Source organism: Glandiceps talaboti, chromosome 2 (genome assembly GCF_964340395.1).
Source record: "Glandiceps talaboti chromosome 2, keGlaTala1.1, whole genome shotgun sequence".
Classification (NCBI taxonomy): domain Eukaryota; kingdom Metazoa; phylum Hemichordata; class Enteropneusta; family Spengelidae; genus Glandiceps; species Glandiceps talaboti.
Window position 1 is genome coordinate 18,674,923 of NC_135550.1, and position 24,153 is coordinate 18,699,075.

Here is a 24,153-nt window from a genome sequence, read left to right on the forward strand (position 1 = left end):
ACCAAGTCATTCATAGGTTCTAGTTATATGGACACATGGACAGGATACCAAGTCATTCATATGTTGTAGTTTATATGGACACATGGACAGGATACCAAGTCATTCATAGGTTCTAGTTTATATAGACACATGGACAGGATACCAAGTCATTCATAGGTTCTAGTTATATGGACACATGGACACGATACCAAGTCATTCATATGTTGTAGTTTATATGGACACATGGAGAGGACACCGGGTCATAGGTTATAGTTATATGGTCATATGGACAGGACACAAAGTCACTTATAGATTACAGTTTACATGGTCATCCACATGGATAGGACACCGAGTCATTCATATGTTACAGTGTCTATGGTAGTATGGATAGGACACCAAGTCATTCATAGGTTCTAGTTTATATGGACACATGGACAGGATACCAAGTCATTCATATGTTGTAGTTTATATGGACACATGGAGAGGACACCGGGTCATAGGTTATAGTTATATGGTCATATGGACAGGACACAAAGTCACTTATAGATTACAGTTTACATGGTCATCCACATGGATAGGACACCGAGTCATTCATATGTTACAGTGTCTATGGTAGTATGGATAGGACACCAAGTCATTCATAGGTTCTAGTTTATATGGACACATGGACAGGACACCAATTCATAGGTTATAGTTTGTATGGACACATGGACGGGAGGCCAAGTCATTCATAGGTTCTAGTTTATGTGGGTACATGGGCAGGATGCCAAGTCATCCGTAGGTTGCTTTGTATGTACTCCTAGTCTTGCATCAAGTGACCCTACTGCATTATTTATGATGTTCTCAAGCACAAATATTCCCTGAATTCTCATTGTATCCTCCTAGTTGATATTCTGGTGTGTTTGCGTCCTCAATTGACTTAAAAGCAAATGATATTCTTAGCTCTGTTAAATGGCATGGGTATGTCAGCCATGCATATTATAGTATTTATACAACTCAGACTATGCACTTGTAATATTTATTTGTTCAAAAGGGTTAGTAGTTACATAAACCAATAAAGCTTAGAAGGTTGTCCATAGAATATAGTCCAGATTAAATCTCAAAGCTGCAACTACTACTTGCAAGCTGTTAATGACTAGTCCATAAATTGTGGTGACAGATTTCCTAGTTTTTGCAGTCTTACATCTTGAATGAATTGCAGTATGCTTGTGAATTGCAATCAGCGTCTATGTAGCGGTTAGATGGACCATAACCAGAATTGATTTAGTTTATTAACTGAAGTAGTTACATAGAAAAGTACGACACATGACTAATTGTGTGTACCATTTTGGCTTTTATATTTCAGTGATTTTCACACTGAAAGGAAGAATTTATGGAATTAACTTGACCTTTTTCCGAGGATGGAGATTTATTTTTCATCCATTCCTAGCCTGGGTTGTCCTTGATATTTCTCATTACAGTGACTTTGTCTTTGTCTGAGGGAGGAGCTTAATAAAAGTTGTATCAGCTGATCTCTGTTCCTCTGTCAGCATTAACAATGTAGTTACAGCGTATGCTCATATGTAAGTCTGTCAGAAATGGAAAGTAATCCTTTACCCCCCCCCCCCCCCCCCCCAGTACATGTACATTTCTTTAGAGTCCAAATAGCTTTACTTTCAGGTTATTTATCTAAGTATGGTACATTACTTATACTTCAAATATACTGGTAGATGTTTAAAATTTATGATAATGTGATTGTTGTTAGTGGAATTGACAATTATCAAATATTTTTTGGCAGCTTCTTGTGTTTATCTGTTACACACTGTATGTTGCAGTATATCTATTGGATATTCAGATTACTTTGATTTTATTTTGGTTTTTTGGTTGAGAGGGAAGGATAAAAGGTTGGTGGAATAGTTGCCATTAAGAATCATATCCATAGTTTTGTTTTCTAGCCGAAAGAAATTAAACATTCAGATCAAAATTTATTTTACAAATTGGAAATTTATGCAGTATTAAATTTTCATAGAAATGGTTCCCAGAGTCTGATATTTTGCTCAGTTTGCAAGAAATATAATGCTGTTTTGGCCATTTCAATTTGATTTCTGTTTAATATTCCTTTTTATTTAACACCACTTCACAAGATCCAAGTACATGTACATGTAATGGTGTCAATGGCTTTTTTTTCACATCATGTCATGTCATGTCATGCCATATTGATTTTATGAAGTAATTGAGTTTTCTGCCCTCTTTCCATTTTTCTAAGAGGTGCCTATACATATACTCTCGTTATTAATTAAACTATAAATAGTTTAATGGATTTTATTATAGAGTCATAAGGTCAAGGCACATGTCTTGAATTGAAATTAACTTATCAAGACTCTTCTTATCAGTAGTGACTATAAATGATAAATATTAATACATTAATATGAAATCTTCAAAGTTTGCCAGTTTTACCAAAAAGATTTTTGACTGCTTGGGTACCGTAATTACATTCTTTGTGATGGTGAAGTGTGAAAGAGTTTTTTTTTTTAAATATCCATTGAAAGTCTGAGAGTGCTTTGTGTTTTAAACTAAAAAAATTATCTTCTAGTGCCGATATGAGGAAATAACTTGACTGAAGTGGATCAAATCATGTGTTATTATTGCGGTGTCGTACTTCTATGACATTATGCTTCACAATTCCGGAATTAGTGTTTTTAGCTGTATGGTTTCTCTGAGTTAATGCATGGCTGTATTTCCTCTACAACATTTTTAGAATGTATTAAGCCTTTAATACAATAGTATTGACGTAGATACATGTAGAAGCAAAACATGGTCCCTGGAACACATGTATCCTTGAATTGCACATTGTAGGACTCAGTGCACCTGTCTTTCAGAGCCACCTGAAAATGATTCACCTCATTTACGTTTATGGAAACTGTGTTTCTAACATGTAAATATGCATCAAACCCTCATTATCATCTCAGTTCAGATTTCATCTACATAAGAATTGATATGAATTTAATACCAATGATAAAGGTAGAAAAACAGATACAATTGGTATTTGCATACCTTGATGTACTGACATTCCGATGACATATTTCATAGTTTTAGTAGCAAATAATTCGGATCTACTGTCTGTATGGGGAAAATGTCATTTCCTATGTTTTAAGTTATTCATGAGCTAACAGTTGAGACTGTTGTTGCTCAGTGAAATTAGAATATAGAATCACCTTTGTGCCCCTCTGTGTGTACATGTATATCAAGCTATCTGACCTTCATATGCATGCATGCTTACAGTTGGCCACATTGTTCAAAATGAATTTAAACTAAACTATAAATATATCAAAACTCACAACGGAGTAAATGATTCAATTAGGAATCTTAAAATACTTGTTCTGTTCTTTTCCAAGGATGAGTTATCTAGCTAATTTTACTTAGTGTAAGATTGAATTGAATAGATAAAGATAGAGGCAATCATTGACATTTAGGATCTCACTTACATTGCCATGGTAGTGTTCTGACTTACATGTAGGTTTAACAAAGAACACCTTCCTTTTCCATGCATCCCACCACAACAGAAAGTGGAAAATGAATGTATTAATATTTGGTTTTAGGAACACCCATTTCTTCCACCCACCTCACCACATCCTAAGCTGAGGATATAAACATATTTGAATTTAAGAGTTTACTATAACCGGGGTCTTTTTTTTGAGCCAGGTGATAATATACACATGCTAAAACACTATTTTACACACCATACCCAGTAATTTTATCTCATGTGTTAATATGGCTAGCAGTCATAATGATTCAATTTCATTTATTGACACAGTGTTGAAAAATGGATCATGGATGATTCCTTCAGTAATTCATATTTCGATTGTTTTTGTTTATCTTTCAGTCAAATGATCACTGTGAGAATTATTGATGATGAGGAATATGAGAAAAATGAAAACTTCTTTCTTGAACTTGGAGAGCCCAAGCTGCTTAGGAAAAGCAACGGTAAGTTTCAAACCAAATTCCTGCATTAAGTTAGACAGCTTGAATAATGAGATTTGTTATCATTTAACAACAGATTTTGATGAGATATTACTCTAAATATCCAGTATGACATTTTGGCATTCCTGTCATGACATTTTCCAATCAGGTATTAATCCCGGAATTTCACCCCTTTCCATCATTACATGTACAACAAGGAGACACTGTTCATCTAGTTTGCTATAATATTTCCAATTAAAGCATCTTCTCTAATGGAATGCAACCCACGTTCCACATAATCTGTAAAATCAGATGATTTTAGATATCAGTGTCAGCAGACCTCTCTTATGATAGAAATCCAATCTACATTAAAACAGTACTTTAATCTACCCATGGTCAGAAATCCCAAATTATATGTTCCAAAGAATTACATTCTGCAGTTCGTGTACTCAAATAATTCTTCAGATCATATATGTATGCATTGCAGATTTTAGTAAAAGTCTTCTCTTGTTATAAATGTATTTCTTTAGTTCTTATTGTATCAATATAACTAGTGGAGGCAATAGTGTGAGGGTATAGACTGAAAAATCATCTTCCCTGAGTCATGTGACTAAGTGATTCAGTGTACTACCTGGGGATTTGTTGCATACTTGTAAATACACACTGTTGTTTCCATGGAAAACACTGCCCAGAGAATGAATGTACCCAGCTGGCTAGAGAGCATAATGATGTGATTGTCAATTGGATCTAGAAATTGCCCTTGATTCAGTGTAAATTGATCAACTTTATGAAATGAAATGAAGTTGAAAACTTGGCATATTATGATTGACAACCCAATCTATTTATGATGACTCAGTATTGTAATTTTGAAACTTTTATTATATTATCGAAAATGGAAACAGGCTCACAAACCATGGTATGTGTGTGTGTCTTGTACTTTAAATTCTCTATACGAAGAAGTCATCCATTCTAATCACAATTACTATTGTGTGGCAAGACAACAAGCTGTATAATTGACAGGTTTAGGTTATGAATGTGTGTCATCTATCAACAAGGGGCCGACAGGTATCCTGTCTACTGCTGTGTGTGTGTATGTGTTTGTGTTATGTTGGTATTTTGAGCTTTTGACAATTCTGCCAGTTTAAGTGCAAACGTTGTTAACTATCCATATTGTATACACACATTGTGAATATGACAGCTCATCAATTCCATCAGATGTGAAGCCTTTTGTGACCAACAGAATAGGCAGCTGGTGCCATTAAAACCTTGAAAAATGAAAAAAGAAAACAGTAGCTTTAATTAGCAAAATGACTGCAGGCTATATACTGATGTGAAATAACACATTATAGCAGTGGAAGATTGAAAAGCTCAAGTTGTTGGATAAGAACCCAGAGCTGCTAATATTAAACAGTGACAACACAGTTAATTATCCATTGTTTGGTTAACTATTGTTTTTTGTTCTAGCCAAAGAATACAGTTTATTTTTATCTCAGTTGATTTCTACAGAAAGAGCAAACATGTTTGCAGTCAGAATGTAATCACAATTGGACATTGTTGAAGTTGTGCAATAACCTATTTTGAAATGTTAATAGGGATTGTCGGCAGTTATACTTCTGTTGCGTCACTTGCAACAATACACATTAAAATAATTAAAATGTTGCTATGCCATACTCTAATACCAAACTGTTATGACTGATACACATACCTGTTGGAGTAAGACCGTAAATAATAACAACAGTGTGTCTCTTTTCTGTATGAATGAAGATATTTTGGTGTACAGGATTAATTCAGTATTGTCAGATTGATATTCAAATCACAACTTGATACATGCATTGTTGTAAAACCCCAGATGTCATCTTTATGGCAAATGTACAAGGCGCCAATAGGCATTGTGGCAGCCAAAGAAAAATCTTTAGCTTGCAAGAATCAATATTTATTGTAGCATATTTGTTAAAGAAAGAAATTGCAAAGAATGGAGTGCAAACTGAGGTAATTTTATTAATAGTTATAACTTTGAAATATTTCTTATATATTCAATGTTTTTGATATTTAGTATGATACCATGATTTGCATAAAATGTAAGTAGGCATGTACCAGTAGTAACAATAAATCCCCAGGCACTATCAAGGTGTAGAATGATCCAATGGTATATTGCACATTGTACTCTTGATGTGTGTAATCCATCAAAAGTTATACACATGTGTCATGATGTATGAACATCTTGAAATATAGACTGTATCATGTGGATACTTTGGAATGGTGATGAATGGATAAGTTTAAAAGATAGTAAAATGGTGACAAAAACTTTTGATAGTGAATATTACACAGTGTCAATACTTCATAAACATGCCTTTTATAACTTGCGAACGATATGTATATCAGTTGAGTCATATACATCCTTGAATCATGAAGTAGGTCTTAAAACGTATGAAATGACTGTAGCATCATTCATTACTCCCGACACAATACTGTACTAACTATGCATGGTGGGTATCAAACAGGTCGAGATTCGAAATTCTTCAAGGAATGTATTTAAAATGTACACCGTCACCTAGTTTCGATGAACTGGTCAAGTTGACGTCATTCTGCGAAGATTAGGATGTCACAGATTACATTTGCATGCAAAGCTAGCCTCTTCATCAGAAACAGTTTGCGTAATCACTCTTTGATTGACTGTTTTAACTTCTTGTACATTTCAATTAAAAATCAAGAAGAAGGTTAGACAAATACAGCAAAAAAATAGTGCTGTTCAAAGATTGGAACCTCAAATGAAACAAAAGTGCTAGTCTGACCATGTTGTTGCCCTAAAGTTATGGCATGAGAAGAGATTGATAACATGTAATTTAAATGTGCTAAATACAGTTTTACTATGTCCTTACATAAAAGTAACTCTGAATGCATCGCAAGTGAGACCATTGAGATCAAACATAGGTTTCATACATTTAACTAGCTATTGTTCCTGTCCAGAAATCCATGTCTCGTGACTAAATCTCCGTGTCCTAAGATATTGCTCCTGTCCATATTCCTTGTCTGTGACTAAATGTCCCTGTCCCATTAAATAATGTTCCTGCCCATACTCCTTGTGTAATTCCCTGTCCCTCAAGATAATTTTCCTGTCCATACTCCTTGTTTAATGACTAAATTTCCATACACCTCAAGGGAACTCCTTGTTTAGTATCTAATTTCCCTGTCCTACAAGATATTGCTCCTGCCCAGACTCCTTTTGTGGTGACTAAATTTGCCATATCCCTTAAGATAATGTTCCTGCCCATACTCCTTGTCAAGTGACTACATTTCTCAGTCTGAGAAGATAATGTTCCTGCACATACTCCCTGTGTGGTGAGTAAATTTCCATATCGCGCAAGATGACGTTCCTATCCATACTCCTTGGGGAGTGACTAAATTTCCCTGTCCCTCAAGATAACGTTCCTATCTATACTCCTTGTGTAATGACTACATTTCTGTGTCCGTCAAGATAATGTTCCTGTCCATACTCCTGGTGTAAGTACTAAATTTCCCTGTCCCTCAAGATAATGTTCCTGTCCATACTCCTGGTGTAGTGACTTAAGTTCCCTGTCCTTCAAGCTAATTTTCCTGTGCATACTCCTTGTGTAATGAGTACATTTCTGTGTTTGTCAAGATAATGTTCCTATCCATACTCCTGGTGTAGTGATTTAAGTTTCCTGTCCCTCAAGATAATGTTCCTCTCCATACTCCTGGTGTAGTGATTTAAGTTTCCTGTCCCTCAAGATAATGTTCCTGCCCATGCTCTACTGAGTTTCCCTGACCCTGTTCCTGCCCATACACTTTGTGCTGTGACTAATGGTCAATTATAAAACACATGCATTCTCTTTGATGGCGATATATACATTCACATTGATAGTCACCCACAAATACAATATCTTGTTGAATAGAAATTTAGAAGGAGTATGGTTAGGAACATTATCTTGAGGGACAGGGAAATTTAGTCACTACACCAGGAGTATGGAGAGGAATATTATCTTGACAGACACAGAAATTTAGTCATTACACAAGGAGTATGGACCGGAATATAACCTTGAAGGACAGGGAACTTAAGTCACTACACAAGGAGTATGGACAGGAACATTATCTTGAGGGACAGGGATACTTAGTAACTACACAAGGAGTATGGATTGGAATGTAATCTTCTGAGACAGGGAAATTTAGTCACTACACAAGGAATATGGACCAGAACATTATCTTGAGGACAGGGATATTTAGTAACTACACTAATACATAGGAGTATGGGCAAGAATATATCTTGTTGGGTAGGGAAATATAGTCATTATACAAGGAATATGGGCAGGAACCTTATCGTTTCAGACAGGGAAATTTAGTCACTATGCAAGGAGGAGCATGGGTAGGAATATTTTATTAGTATTTGTTGGTGACTATCAAACCGTATCTGTGTGACTGTCCATCAAAAGTGTACAATGTGTTTTATAGCTGACCATCGGGATTGAATAATGCATGTATTTCAAAGTATTTTATAGGTTAGCATGGTTCAACAAAAGGCATAGACGAGACATTGTCACATTTTATAATAGTGATTATCTTTACTATTCTAATATGTGACAGAGCAATATCCCTAAGGCGTAACTGCCATATTATGAATTGTCATACAGTGACAAATTTTCTGAGAAATGTTTTGCAAATATTGTTACCAGTATTATTGAAAGAGTTGACAGTGATAGATGTGATACATATTGAAGCAACAATTTATGTATTATACATGACCCATAGAAAAAAAAGGAAACTGTCTCCTTTAGTTTGGTGACAATTACTCAATTCCCATGATGCATTGGAGTGATTGCGTGACCTCATTTATGTGACGGGTTCATGGGGCATAATTGTGATAAAAATATGGTAATAGTTAATATTGTTGGCAGCAGTACAGCTAATTTACTTTCATATTTGTGTAGTGGGCAGGACAGGACCTTTCTTGACCTGAATAAAATGTACTATAAAGAAACATTTTCAAAATGACACCAAGAGATAATTGTCGCTTTTGGTGTATTAGATTAAGTATTCCAATTATTTTTGTAATTGTACATGAAGATACAGCCAAATATTCAAATCTAGGGTTGAGACATTAATGAACTGAACTATCAGTGGCTGTGTTTTATTATTTCAGTTGTTGTCTCAAGTATTCTTTCTGTGGAAATTGTTGAAACTTTGAACATCTGAATTTTTAAAATTGTTTTTGAACTGTTATGTTACTATATGAGACGCATGGTTGAGTGACTTAAACATAGGGTCTTGCCAAGTGGAATGTGTTCGCATCGCAGACATGTCAGTATCATGCCATGATAACTATGTGATAGTTGATTCCCTCAGTTAGAATTTCGTCTACAGAGGCAATGCGGTCTATACTTGTCATTGTAATGTGACACCAGCAATATCCGAAGAAACCTAAAACTGTTCTCATCCTATGAGCTGTCAGGCATGAAACACCAACATTTTATTTCGGATCAGCTGCATTGTATTAAAAACCATCTGTCTGATTATGGTCTTGAAGTTTATTGAGATTCTGAAGGTTTGCAAAGCAACACACCAAGAGTTGTCCTTCACAGCATTATGTTACAGTTATATGTATGTGGCTTTTTTTGAGTTGTTTGTCATCTGTCTTTGTCTGTCACTTTCTATGATTAGTATGCGCAGCCTGCTAGGATTACTGCATATGTGTGCTGCTTGAGGACTGCATTGCTAGGATTCCAACTAGCCGCATGGCCATCTATTGCACCTGTTACCCAACCACTTTTATCAATGAGCAACTTAACCAAGATATCCTCTACTCCATTTTGCAGTCTGTTACCATGGAAATTGATTGAAATGTCTTTTACTTATTAATGAACTTCACACACAGCTTAATAATGCTGTTAAATGTGTGTGAAGGTCAACTGTAGAGGGCACTGTGGTAGGTGGTACTGTAATGGTTGGAAATACCACACGTGACTTTTTATTGTATGTGAAATATTGAGAGGGCAATGTTTCTGTTGAGATTCCAAGACTGTTCTAAGTTATCATGTAGGGGTGACAAGAGGCAGTAGAGGTGTGCTCATTTGTATGTGGCTGCAGATTACTGTGATGACATCATTGCTTTTAGTTCTGTGTTTTCTTCCCCACAATTTCTCATGTCAGCTGCAATATATGTAACATCAGCTGGGGATAAATATGAACTACAGTAGCTCTTATATATGAAATGTTCAAGAAAATTTTGAAATAGATTATTGATGTCCACATGTGTGTGTGTGTGTGTTTGGTGAGCAAGTGATATACTTGTGTAGAGATATGATGTCAGTTTAAATGTAGTCATGCATTCAGATAATGATTTAATATGCTTAACAAATGGTAGTTAAAAACATTAAAAAAATGTCACAAAGTGGACTTTTAAAATTTAGCTGAATTCAATTATCACCTGCAAAGTATCCTTTCCTACTTGGAAGGTACTGAAATTGGTATTTTGTGCTGACGCCAGACAGAGGTCATAATTAGTGAAACACATGATTTTGAAATAAAATGAAACAGTTTTTCACTTCCTTCAATACTAAAAGAAAACAATGCGAGTGGAATATAAAAGCATTGCTATGAAGAGGGCTTTGGTTATAATGATGATGAGGAACTCATTGGTTAAAGTGGCCATATGGATGAGGATAGAGTATTTATTTTGGATTTTTACTTTATAAAACCATTTTATCATGGCTTCCTACTTGAACAATCAAGGTGAAACAGCATATGCCAAGTCATTGATAAATTACAGAATATCACTCAATAAATTGCAGAATATTAGTAAAACATGTAAAATGTATGTTATTGTACTTACAGTAAGAAATGTTTGACACATCCCTTTTTTTATAGCTTTTGTGCAATGTCATGAGTTACAAACACAGACTTGGTCTTTGTTGTTTCACATTGATTTTTCAAGTAGGAAGCCATGATAATGATAAAATTGTTTTATGAATTAAAATGCAAATTAAGTACCCAATCCTCATCCAAAAAGAAGGAAACCATAAAACCGAGACTCTCTGTCTTGTACATAATATTTGATACCTTTGAATTATACATGTACTTAATTAATATCAAAAGGAGTGAATCATTCCCTTTCAAGTGCTGACTACATCACCTTTTGAAACATTTATAAACTTTGAGTGATTTCCACAATTCTTCCTAACCTTATTATTCAATAGCTAACTCCATTATATCAGAAATGGTGATTCATAGAAATTTGATACAAGGTGATACCAAATAATAGCAAATTAATACTTGATGGAGATAGAAACAAGCACACACTTCCTGTCTGTAACATGTGAGGTTGCAGTTATTAAAACCCAATCAATCCTATGTCTAATGTATTGCCATAGCCCCTAATTTCAGTGTTGTGAACATCCATTTACACTTAACAAAGGAGCGCCCCTCTTTGTGTACATGTACATGTACATGTTTAATTCTATTGGTCACTTGCCATGTGTAATAAGTTTATCAGTATGGTTCAGATATGATATTGATATTTAGATGAAATGTTGATAATTTCTGTCTATTGATTATAATGATTTTGAATGTTTATCAAAAGAGAGAAGTACAGTAGACTCAAAAATTTGTTGTTGTGTACACCTTAATTTATTTAATGTTTAGTTAATGATAATAACAGGAGACTGCTGTAAAAGATGAATCTATCAATCTAAGTAATATGGGGAAAAACATGCAACTGTTTTTACTATGTCGTGATTGATTTCCTTCTAAACGTCATGGTGACTTCTGCCTGTTCTCCATGACTTGTTATCAAATTGGGTCTGAAATTCACTGACTGTTACTTTTTTTTTTGTAATTGTCCATACAGGAAGTGATGATGAGGATTCTGCATATGAAGCAGGGGAAAATAGCTTTGGTAATCATATGACTGAGGATGAGAAACGTATTGCTGATATGGGTAAACCCAGACTTGGTGATTTAACCAGATGTGAAGTGATGATCTTAGAAAGCACTGAGTTCAAGGTAAACACATCATGCAGTGATAAGCAAGAACTGATTATTGATTTTCACAGACTGTGGCATGCTAATCTAGTCTGTGTTCCCATAACAACATCTTTTCAACTATGTCAACACCATAGTGGCAGACAGTACAGATACCAGTATCTTATTTGTGACAAAAACGTCATGCAAGTATCATGAAAAAATTCATGACTGTGTATATTCATGGTATAACTAGAAAGTTTATAAGGGTATAGAATTTAGATCAAATGATTGCTGTCATGATTGCTCCTCTAACTATAGTAAGTTATAAAGGAACACCTACAAGTTAAAACAACAAATCTTCCATTCTAAATATTCAATTCTAAATGTTGTAGTTGTGAACATAGCTGATGTATCAGTTAAACAACTGTGTGTGTTCGTTGAAGCTGTTGATTTACCTCAGGGACAAAATTCCCTAAAGTTAAAGTTCTTTAATAAAATATCTCCAATTTTTGCCATATGAAAGCTTGTTCATAGTCCCTGTAAGTTAATAAAAGAAATTTGCTCGTTCACCATCTTATTTTCATGGAAATCTACAATTTTTAATTTTCCATTAAGTTTATACATAGTATTTGGAGGCCATATGGGTTTCTAAAATGGTGACGAATGATTTCCTCTGTCTTTTGATTTTAACTGGTAATGGGATTGAGTTTTCTTGATCGAAGTATCAGCAAAAATTTTAATTTTAGTTTTAATTTAAAGTCATTCTCGATAGAACCACATTGACCAATATTGTATTTATACATGTAAGGAATTCAGAATATAGTGTTGTAGAACTATCTAATGACTTTTTTTCATAACTTTTACAGAATACTGTTGACAAATTGATCAAGAAGGCTAATTTGTCACTTGTTGTTGGAACATCGTCCTGGAGGGAACAGTTCTCTGAAGCTGTCACTGTTAGTTCTGGTAAGTGTATTCTCTGTCTTTGTTCAAAAGTAGCTGTCGGACAGTATGCTGCATGTCCCACAATTCTTTCTGATTCGTATGCCCAGACATAGTGATTGGCTTTTTCAAGTTAGGCAATTTTCAGCAGTGTACAAGGTTTTACAGAAATATTTTTGAAATTTTCAAACTGTAGAATTGTTGCTGATTAGTTTCGAAATACCCATTTTTATTGGTTCTGATTTTATAATAAGTGATTTTTGGTGGAAGGAGATAGCAATTTTTATGAAATCAGTCAGGTTTCTAAAGATGTTAAGTATTACATTACAATAGAATATTATGTAGCACAAGGATACTTACAAATTAAAGAAAGTTGCAAATTTTGCATAGAATTTAGAAACATCCTAACAGTTGAATATTACCTGTGCTATAAGTAACATACTTTTCAACATCAAGACTTATAATCATCAATTTGGGTAGTCAATTTGTGTAAAGAGTTTTAACATGTAAATTTCTTTTGTTATTCCTATTAAGAAAAATCAATATCCTTAGTAGAGTCATAATAGGTGCAAGTTTTTTTCCTAAGTTCCATTGTAAAAATTCTTCATGACTCTTAAAAGTCAGTTAAAAAAGTTACTTTTTCCACCAAGTGTCACTTATATCTGCACCAATGTAACAATTCTTTGGTTTGAAAATGTCATTAATATTGTCACAATACCTTGTACACTGGTGAGATTCACCTGAAATGAAATGAAATGAAAGGGTTATTGTCTGAGTGTACAAATCCGAAAGCATTGTGGGCCATCCAGCTTACTAAATATCACAAGGCTTATAAGAAATATGTTATCTCCATCAACCACAACAACTTCTGGTAAGTGGATTGTAGAATAATGTATTGAACAGTAGCTGCCATAAGGCATAAGAGAAACATGTTGTTTCATAAATGACAACAAATACTGGTAAGTGTACATGTATTGTAGAACGTCTGTTGAATGTAGCTGCCATAAGGCTAATAGGGATGATCCCACAATGTCACACAAGCTCAACAAACGAACATCGTTCATTTAGGTCAAAACCCCCTCCCCTCCCCCCTAAACGAACGTTCACAAGTGCGACATCAAACGTTTATATATGATGTTTATTATGATGAAAACTGTAGCGGTCACATCACTATGATCGATGTAATGTAAAAACATGATTGTAAATACAATACTAGCAGCAACCCAACACCATATATCTCACATTAGAAATAAATTTATATCAACTTATCAACATCTCAGTAGTAAATACAAAAGCTTATCATTGAAGGAGCGAAACTTTTCCGTCAAAATGTGGTTTGAAGTATGAAAATGAAGTTCAGCAATTGGATTGACACCAGACCCCCTCTCCCCTAAATGAACCAAGTTCACTTATTGAGATTATGTGAATTTGTCCTTTTGTCCCTTGCAAGAAACATGTTATTTCATCACTGACAACAAATGCTGGTAAGTTTATTGTTGAACTTCTTTGTTGAACAGTGACTGCCATAAGGCTTGTGAGAAATATGTCATTTCTATTAATCACAAAAAATTCTGGTAAATGTTATTGTAGAACTTGTTTGTTCAACAGTTACGCCGTAAGGCTTGTGAGAAATATGTCATTTCTGTCAATCACAACAAATGCTGGTAAGTGTGTTGTTGAAAGTCTTTGTTCAATGGTAACTGCCATAAGGCTTGTGAGAAATATGTCATTTCTGTCAATCACAACAAATTCTGGTAAGTGTTATTGTAGAGTGTCTTTGTTGAATGTTAGCTGCCAAAACGCTTATGAGAAATGTGTTTTTCTTTTGTCAATCACAGCAAATCCTGGTAAGTGTATTGTAGAATGTCTTTGTTAAATGCTGGCTGTCATAAGGCTTTTAAGTTGGGCAATATTTTAAGAATGGAAGCTTCAAATTTCATATTATTTGGTACATACGTTGATGTTAACAATGCGCAAATATCCTAGAAATCCAGTTGCTGCAGCTTTTAACTTTAATGACTCATTTGCATAATAAATGATTTCCGGTAAGTAGGCAATATGTAACGAATGCAACCTTCAAACTGCATATAATTTGGTTTATACATTGTTTGTAACAGACTCAACAGACTTGCATAATATGGAGAGAACCTCATGACACACGAGTGTAAGTGTGGCATCCTCAGGGTATTTGCGCATGTGTTTGCAGTGTTCTATGTGGTCAATACTTTCATGAGTGTAGCGGGTGAAAGTGCAGCAAATACAACAAGCTGTAAGCACAAGTGCAAAATAACCCTAAGCACCCACACTGGCACTCATGTGGCATGGGGTTCTGTTAGTATTACATACCCAAAAGAGCAATTTCCATAAAAATCATATGCAATTATGCAGTTTGATGCAAGAAACGACTGTGTCTTCATTTGCATATCATTTGCATGCAGGTATGCAGTAATGTTTTCAGTATTGCACTACAGTGCAAATACCACTAGTATGTGCATGCACCAGTGCAAGTAATCACTTGTACATAAGAATTGATTATACTTTTGAAAGTAGGCAATATTCTAAGAATACAAGCTTCAAATGTCAGGAAATTTTAGTACAACTGAATTTATGTTCAGTTGTTCTATAGGCATAGTGCAATGTCTGTGTGTGTGTGTGTGTGTGTGTGTGTGTGTGTGTGTGTGTGTGTGTGTGTGTGCGTGCGCACATGCGTGTTAATGAATCAAATTTAAAAACATTCTCTAAGTGTTTTGTGGGACATTACGTCTGACATTTTGATCAAAAACCTATAATTCCAAAAGTACTGGGCAGATTGGTTTGAAATTTAATGAGGTGCATCTGGGGATGAGATGAGTAGATGAAGAAGTGACATTGATCATGATATGTAAAAAATATACTGAAAGTGAATTTGACAATGAGTGATCAAATGCAGTGAGAGGAAGGTACGAAGTCAAAATCATTTTCCATACGCTTGTAAAATTAGTTGTTATATGCAATGCTTAGTAACGTTATCATATACTGTGATAGAGAAGTAACTTCAAAATTTTGTTAGTCTGGTGATACTCTGTTTAGTAACAGCTAGGGTGTTTAATGACAGCTGGGGCAAATAAAAGTTAATCAGACTTTTCAGAAACTTTATGAGTTATTGGGTTTTGTTGAGACCGTCCCAGTTTTAATTTATGTTTTAAAATAATTACTCGTGTAAAAGTTTGAATTCTGTGGATTATTTGCAGGAGAAGAAGACGAAGAAGGTGAAGAGAAACTACCATCCTGTATGGATTATGTCATGCATTTTCTGTCCATTTTCTGGAAGATTCTTTTTGCATTCGTGCCACCTACTGACATCTGGGGTGGCTGGGCTTGTTTCGTTGTATCAATCCTTATGATTGGTCTCCTTACCATGGTGATTGGTGATATTGCATCTCACTTTGGCTGCACTGTAGGATTGAAAGACACTGTCACTGCAATCTCGTTTGTGGCTCTTGGCACCAGTGTTCCAGGTACGTATAGTCATAGTAGTAATGACAATTATGAAATTTGAGATTTGGATGGATTTCAATTCAATTTCAGTGGGATTTCGGAAGTACAGTGTAGTTATGATACTATGGTGTATAATAATCATGACAAACCATTATTTAAAAAAAAAATATGGTTATCGTGGAGATGGTTCAAATTGCATCACAACATACATGTACATGCTGGGACTGCTATTTTAAAGTTTACCTCTCCCTTTAGAATGCTTTTAGCACTTTCATGTTATTGTCCTAGCAACCTATTGTCATAGCAACCTATAATGTAGTCACGGAATATATCTCACAATGGAGAGTCAACACAAATGAAGCTTAATTCTCAGTATTGATGGACGGGATCCGTTGACTTTTTATATCACAACTGAAAGCTCACTTTATAGAAATTAAAATGTTCACTCTCAATAAAACAAATATTGCCAAATAAGTGTTTTGTTCTTTTGTGTAGCACATGTCATTCAGTTGCTGTGTGATATTGTCAACTTCTTCTGTAGAGGTCAGATTACTTTGATATTCCTCAGTCAGGTGACTGAAAAGGTTCAAATACATGTCATAAAGTGTATGAAAATGCTTAATATGTGATATCATTTCATGTTGAAATTGTACATATTTGTATAGAGAACATATCTACAAAGGTAGTAGAGTTATAGGTCATACTAGTACACTATGAGGGGGGGGGGGAGGGGGGGGGCTACTTGACTACTGCTTGACTATATACTGCTTCCATACTTATGGTTAGATGTTCGTCTTGAATATAGAGAGTTAATGCATCACTGTTTTAGTAACACTTGTCCATGTTTCTCTCTCTGATTTCAGATACGTTTGCCAGCAAGGTAGCTGCAGTTGGAGATAAGCATGCTGATGCATCAGTTGGTAATGTGACAGGCAGTAACGCTGTTAATGTTTTCCTTGGTATTGGTTTGGCTTGGTCTGTGGCAGCTATTTATTGGGCTGCCAAGGGAGAGGTGTTCGAAGTAGACCCAGGTTCCTTAGCTTTCTCAGTGACAATTTTCACCATCTTTGCTGTCATAACTATGACAGTATTGATGATCAGAAGAAAAATACCTTATTTTGGTGGAGAACTTGGTGGCCCTAAAGCAGGCAAGATTGGCACATCACTTTTCTTGTTTTCCCTTTGGTTGCTTTACCTGCTCCTCTCCGCATTTGAGAGCTATTGCTATATAGGTTTTTAAAGTCAATGACTATTAAACTCATCATACAAACAAATCAAGATCTCCTGTCTACGACACAGGAGACTTTACTTTGAAGAATCATGGCAGATGTAATCGAGGTCTGTGGATCAAGTGACAAATTATGCAAATGGTGAATGTACATACAGACGGAGGAGCAAGTTGGCAAGTTGAGTTTGTGATCGAATCAAGAAAAATCATCTCTCTACACGTCATGATTTTATCATGGGTGATTGTGAACATATGAATAACTCTTTAACATAAATCTACATATACCAACACAAGGGTTGGTTTTTTTACAAAGATACATACAGGAGGATTGGTTTGTACCTATATGTGGAGTACGCATGAAAGATGTTAGGAAAAAACATGAAAACAAACCAAAACAACATCTATCATTGATACGGAGGGCTATACCTTCAAATACTGGTAGAGAAAGGCAAGTGACAATACCAGTACAAATCACAATTCAGTATGGTGATCAATCTAAGTATAGTAAGTAAGTTAAAGTATTAAAGTGAGATGTAAACTGGTTGGCTTCTAATGCCTAATACACATTGTTAGAGTATAAGGTCAAACACTCTTTTAAATCCATGTAGACTATTTATTTCAAATTAACAATTGTGAGAAGGTTAATATTGCATTTCTTACTGATACCATAGTAAAATATAGTTTTGTTTTTGGTTTTTTTGGTCTATTTATTGCTAGAACTAAAGTATGTGGTAAGTAGTAGATGTAGAAGTATGCCAAGCATGGCAAGGCATGCACTGTAGTGTGATGTGTATAGTTGACAAATTAGAAGCATTCTGGTTTTGAACCAACAACCATGTCGTCCAACAGTTTTACAGTTTATTATTAAAATATAACCAAGCCATCAAATATTGGCACCATTAAAGTAAACATTCTTTGGTTGATTTTACTTATAGTTGTTACCAAATTTGCAAAGTTCATCACCATAAAAAAAAAGCATACTAGTTTTTATTCAAGTTTAATAGCATATACACACACTGAGATATGCACACCAGTTAAACCGCAGTAATATATGTGTAAGTTGACCATGAACAGCAGGGTAGCATGTCACTTTGAAATTATGGTACAAAATGTTGTCTCTTCTGATTTACAACTTTGAAGATAATGGCACAAACTGTACTAAGTTATCTATTTTGATGGTCAACTTTGAAAACATGGAACAAAACGTAGTCGTTAATTTGGACGGATAACTTCGAAAATAGCCTTGGGTACAAAATGTGATTGTGTATGAAGTTGAACGGACAACTTTGAAAAACATCATCAGCAGTACAAAATGCAATAACTGTTGTGTATTATGACTATAAACAGCAAAACATGGTAATCAGAATGGTTCTAAGGTGTCAATACCCTATAGCGTTGCTAGGGCAACTAGTACAAATCATAATGATTATGATGTAGAAGCTGTGACAAGTGCATTACAAAACGTGACTAGAGCAAATTACTATGATTATAGTATTAAAATACCATTTCTATACCAGGTTATTATGAAGATGTCAAAAAAAAAAACATCATATGACAACTTCATTTTTTTAATACTACGTGCACATATGAAAGTATTAGAATTATTATGTCACCAATTTGAAATTGCATGCCATGGCACTAAATATTTGATAAAGAAAGCAATTGAAAATATTATTTGCACCTTTTCACATTAATTTAAATACAATGACAATTTATGTGCAATATAGTGGTGTAATTTATTTCTGTTTTTTTGGGTTTTGACAACTTGCTATTTGTGTTCATTTCTACTCAAGGTCAAAGATAAGAGTAATGTGTATACGATGCAGTTTTTCAGTGAATTTTAAAAAAAACCTTTAACCACTAAAATCCTAATGTTAGAATTAGGCTTATCAAAGCCCCCCCCCCCCCCCCCCCCCCTGCATGCTGTTGATGTGAAAATGTAGGCTGAATTGAAAGATGTGATAGAAGAATACATGAATTAATTCTTATGTTGTATGATAGTGTGTGAAAATGACGGACTATGTGAATCTGTGAATCATACTTTTTAACACATGACAGTGTCTGTTCGCTTCAGTAGAATAACAAAAACAGTGTGGTTGTCCTATGTCCAAATTCTTTCCACACCCTAAATATTTATTTTGCACATAAAACTTACAAAAAATAGTTCTAAATTTTTTTTTTTTAAAAAGTGTAAATACTTTTCCTTGTCAGGTATAAGATACATAGTAGATAGTAGAAACATTGTAGATGCAACATAGAGTTTTAAATAGAGGTTGTGAGAATGGATGGTATACTGTCTTGTTTCTGTACATCCCGTGAATAACTTATAATGTGTACCAACCAACAGCTGATTGAATACCTCATATAACATGTATAATTCTGTTGGTTATATGTTATCACTGGGCTTCGGAGCAGAGAATGAATATTCTGATCAGTCAACCTAGACATTTGTAAAAAGTACTCAGTGAGCAAAGTTGTGCAGTATGTGACTTAATTCAGCTCATGCATACATGAATGGTTTTAAATGTCCAATTTACAGACTCTTCAAATGTTGTAAAATCTGACCAGTGAATGGATAATACTTCTGTTCATTGTGTACACATAAACAAAATCGTGAAGTAGTCACATGCCTACCCTGTGTTATGCTTTCTGGACATGCATTGTGTGCTTCTTGAGCAAACAATGCTGTACATCTTGCACGTCAAGTGCTTTTAGCATCTACACAGGTATCATTGCATCTTACAGGTACAAATACTCACATGATGGTTGATATCATAGTCTGTGTCTCCCTCCATCCAAATAGTGTTTGGTAAGACTGTCTATGTTATCATCCATCCATCACATTGATGGTCCCCTAAGGACAATCTATCCGTGTTTATATCCCGCTATCTCAGACAGTGATACACAGTCTATCCCAGGCATGTTTTCAATTCCTCCATCTCATTGGGTTATAGACAGATCTATCCATGTTTCAATCCCTCTATCTTAGTGGCTGATTGATGGTGTATCCATGCATGTTTACATCTATCTCGATGGTGGCTGCTAGGACAGCCTATCCGTATTTTCATCCCTCTATCCCAACGTTACATATACCATCCGTTAACACAACAGTTTAGATTATAGACAAATCTATTGTGGTAGTATGGTGCTTGAGAAAACTCCAAAACAATAATTTTGTAAATAATCCCAAGTTCAATTTCTAGATAGGATAAATCACTTGACTTCTTCATTGTGTAGTTAATATATAAAAAAAAAAGTAATGAACTTTTGGATTTTTCCAGTTTGGTATAATTGATTTCTTGTATTAAGTTTCAATTACATGCAAATCAGGTGTGTTGTTATATTTCAAAGCAGTGTCTGTAAGTTTTACTTCATTGTTTACAAGTCGTTTATATTCACTTTCAACTGTTTTGGATTTTTTGTTTATTTTGTGAGTTGAAATCAAGAGTCTGTGTTCTTTAAATTTGTCTTCTTTAATAAATTTAAACAGTTGTAATTTTTTTGTTTCGTTTGTGTAGTCGAGTGAACATTTCTATGTAAAAGCAATCACAGTAAACACATTTATCAGAATAATTTCATGTTTAACGTTGTCTGGTCATCCAGTACAACTTATCTACATTTATTATTGTGTCATTTCATTACCTTTAAGAGCTTTATTTTTTCATGTTTACTCACAGTTCCGTGTTCATCAATTCAAACCAAAAAAAAAAAAGTATATATAAAAAAGTTAAGGATGCCATTTTTTGTAGGGTAAATTGATAGAGATGCAGAAGTTTCCACTTTTTTCACTTGTCGATACTACTTTTTCCAAATCTAACTTCACAGATGTGAAATGAAAATAGTGACGTGCTGTAGCGTGTATATAGCTGAATTTGAATAGTACAGTCAATTGATGGGTTAACGCTCGAAATTTGCTCTGATGTCTTGGTTTGCTAATAGGTTACACCGAAAACAACAAACATGCATGTTTTAACAAAATAAAGAGTTTTAGTGCGACTATTCGACCACCATTGTATAAAAAGTTAAAAGCAGTATACATTTGCGGCAGACCCCACAACTGACTGTACTATTCCTGATTTGACAAGGATGTATTATATCTTGTGTGTGATATGTAACACTTTTTACCTTTCAATACATAAATCAATACTTGTAAAACATTTCTGAGGGTTGGTTCAAGCACACTGGTGGTAGAGTTAGGGTATTTGATTTTGGGGGAAATAAGGGTTTGGGCTGACTTTACTAGTTGTAGTTTTTGGGGGGAGATGATGATGAGGATGATGGTGGTGATAATGATGGTTTAAGAACACTTAAATATGTAATATTTCAGCATCCAGAAGAACATTTAAATAATTTCATTAGTAGAATAATTTAATTGTTTGGAGTGGCTTATTTTGATAACTGTCAAGAAATCACATCAAAGATGACACAGAAAATCCTGTATACAAAAGTGGAGCTGCAGTTTTCATAGCAACAGGGTATATTTTATTTTCAGCCAGCCAGCCAGCCGGCCAGCCAGCCAGTCACTCGAACAGACAGACAGACAGACAGCACTTGATGCAGTGTTGATTGCAGCTGGCACACTGAGCTCACCGCAAATTGATTACAATGTTTGACCACAAATCTTCACTGTACATGGCAATAAATTACAAGAATTTTTTAAAAAGGCAAGATCTTTAATTTTGTTATAAGAAAAAAAAGAAGAAGAAAAAGCTGTGTTGTTTGGTGGTATAATTTTGTCAGTTATTGAAATTGGCCTTTGTATTGAGTCACAATCAATTTCCATGCAGGTCATCCCATAACTCCTGGCCATTTATGTCAGTGTCTGTGATTTGAAGATTCCTTACTTATATTACTGTCACAGTGTCAGATCATGAACCAGGCAGTCATTTTAAACTATTATGTATATAATGCTGTCAGTTATGGCCACACGATTTTGGAGAGAATACGTTTGAAATAATGTTTTCTTCATGACTAATTGTCACAAAGTCTGGCACCTATTAAGTTGACAGCTTTCATGACACTTGCACATGATGCCAATATTTTCTCTTATGTAACACTTGTAATCCAGTCAGTTAATAATAACATATTTCCTGTACTTTTAGGGGTCATTTAGCATAGATACAAGGTACCTTTGTCTGATGTTTGCTGCACAAAGTATGTAAAATGGGAATAAAAGCTTCCAGTCCCAAACGTTTCTGAGCCTGTTTCCTTTTTTTCTTCTTCTTGAATATTGTGTACATTCAGAAAATTAGATACTACAGGGGGAATGTACAATTCACAGGTATTGTACATAAGCCTTTTAAACCCGAGTTTTGGTTGAGTGTACTAGTAACTTGTCTACTTAGCTGGATTTGTGTGACTCTGCTAACACTCATGGTAGAATGCACACTAGCATAGTTACAGATTCAGTGACATAGACTGACTAGACGGCGTGTGGATCGAGCTAAGTTTTGTAAAACATGATGTACTGTGAGAAAGCAGGTACTCTGGCTCTGCTGAAATATTTTTTTTTGCTCCAAAATATACCAGTGTGAACATAGAATCATTATCACTGGTAAATTCTGAATAACTACAGGTAAGAAAGGCAATTCAATCACTCTCACATGCGAGAGCACATATTTTCCACTGATGCAATGCAAAATGATTGGGCAGGTATGTTTAGGCATAGACCACTATTACAGTGGTCTGAGGGCTAGGATGGTGCTGTAAAGAGGACCTGTGGCTTACAACAATGCAATCAATAGATTCAAGTGATGTGGCTACAATTATATAGTCTAGAGGCTAGTCATTGGGTAAAGAGATCTTAAGATTCAACAACAACCCCCCCCCCCCCATCTCAACAGTTGTTTGTGCTACAATTGTGTTTAGCCAAAATATGCAACACTAGTGTCTTTCCGCTAAAATACACTGTGTAGCTGAGTAGTGTTATCACTCCAAATAGACACTATATACATGTAGATTTAGCAATCAGAAGTCAATGATATTACTTTCAGTGAGACCATGGAGGTAGGAAGGACCATAGACTTATATTTCTGTTTGAAAACTTAGAAAGTCCAGGTTACAATGTGTACTGTGTTCAAGATGTAATTTACAGGAAGCCATACAGGTTAGATGTATACTCCTTCTGGCATATAAATATCCATTTGTCCAAGCAAACAGGTAATTACAAAGTGACTTTTGCAACCTTCACAAACAGATATGAATAAACTTCTTTCATTTGACGAGAGAGAGAGAGAGAGAGAGAGAGAGAGAGAGAGAGAGAGAGAGAGAGAGAGAGAGAGAGAGAGAGAGAGAGAGAGAGAGAGAGAGAGAGAGAGAGAGGGAGAGAGAGAGAGAGAGAGAGAGAGGGAGAGAGAAAGAGAGAGAGAGAGAGAGAGAGAGAGAGAGAGAGAGAGAGAGAGAGAGAGAGAGAGGAGGGAGGGAGGGAGATACGCACACAATCTTTATGGCGATACACAACATTTCTCCTACATCAATGTCAAATATTGTGATTATGCAGGCTTTTTATACTGGATACATTTCATTAAAACAGTGGTTATCTTTGTTGTATTGTCATGTAGATGATAACAGACTAAATTTATAATAAGAAATGCCACATATATATATATATATAT

The 24,153-nt window shown here is 34.9% G+C and overlaps 1 protein-coding gene across 1 annotated transcript in view; it reads left to right on the forward strand.

Moving 5' to 3' along the window:
* The window catches only part of LOC144453457 (sodium/calcium exchanger 3-like), a 67,474-nt gene extending 44,745 nt beyond the window's left edge, over window positions 1-22,729 (forward strand). The window contains exons 3-7 of the mRNA XM_078144762.1: window positions 3,842-3,942; window positions 11,777-11,931; window positions 12,759-12,858; window positions 16,065-16,331; window positions 17,175-22,729. Of these exons, the coding sequence (XP_078000888.1) occupies window positions 3,842-3,942; window positions 11,777-11,931; window positions 12,759-12,858; window positions 16,065-16,331; window positions 17,175-17,551 (1,000 nt within the window). The 3' untranslated portion in view covers window positions 17,552-22,729. The remainder of the gene's footprint in view (window positions 1-3,841; window positions 3,943-11,776; window positions 11,932-12,758; window positions 12,859-16,064; window positions 16,332-17,174) is intronic.
* Window positions 22,730-24,153: the final 1,424 nt, after the last annotated feature.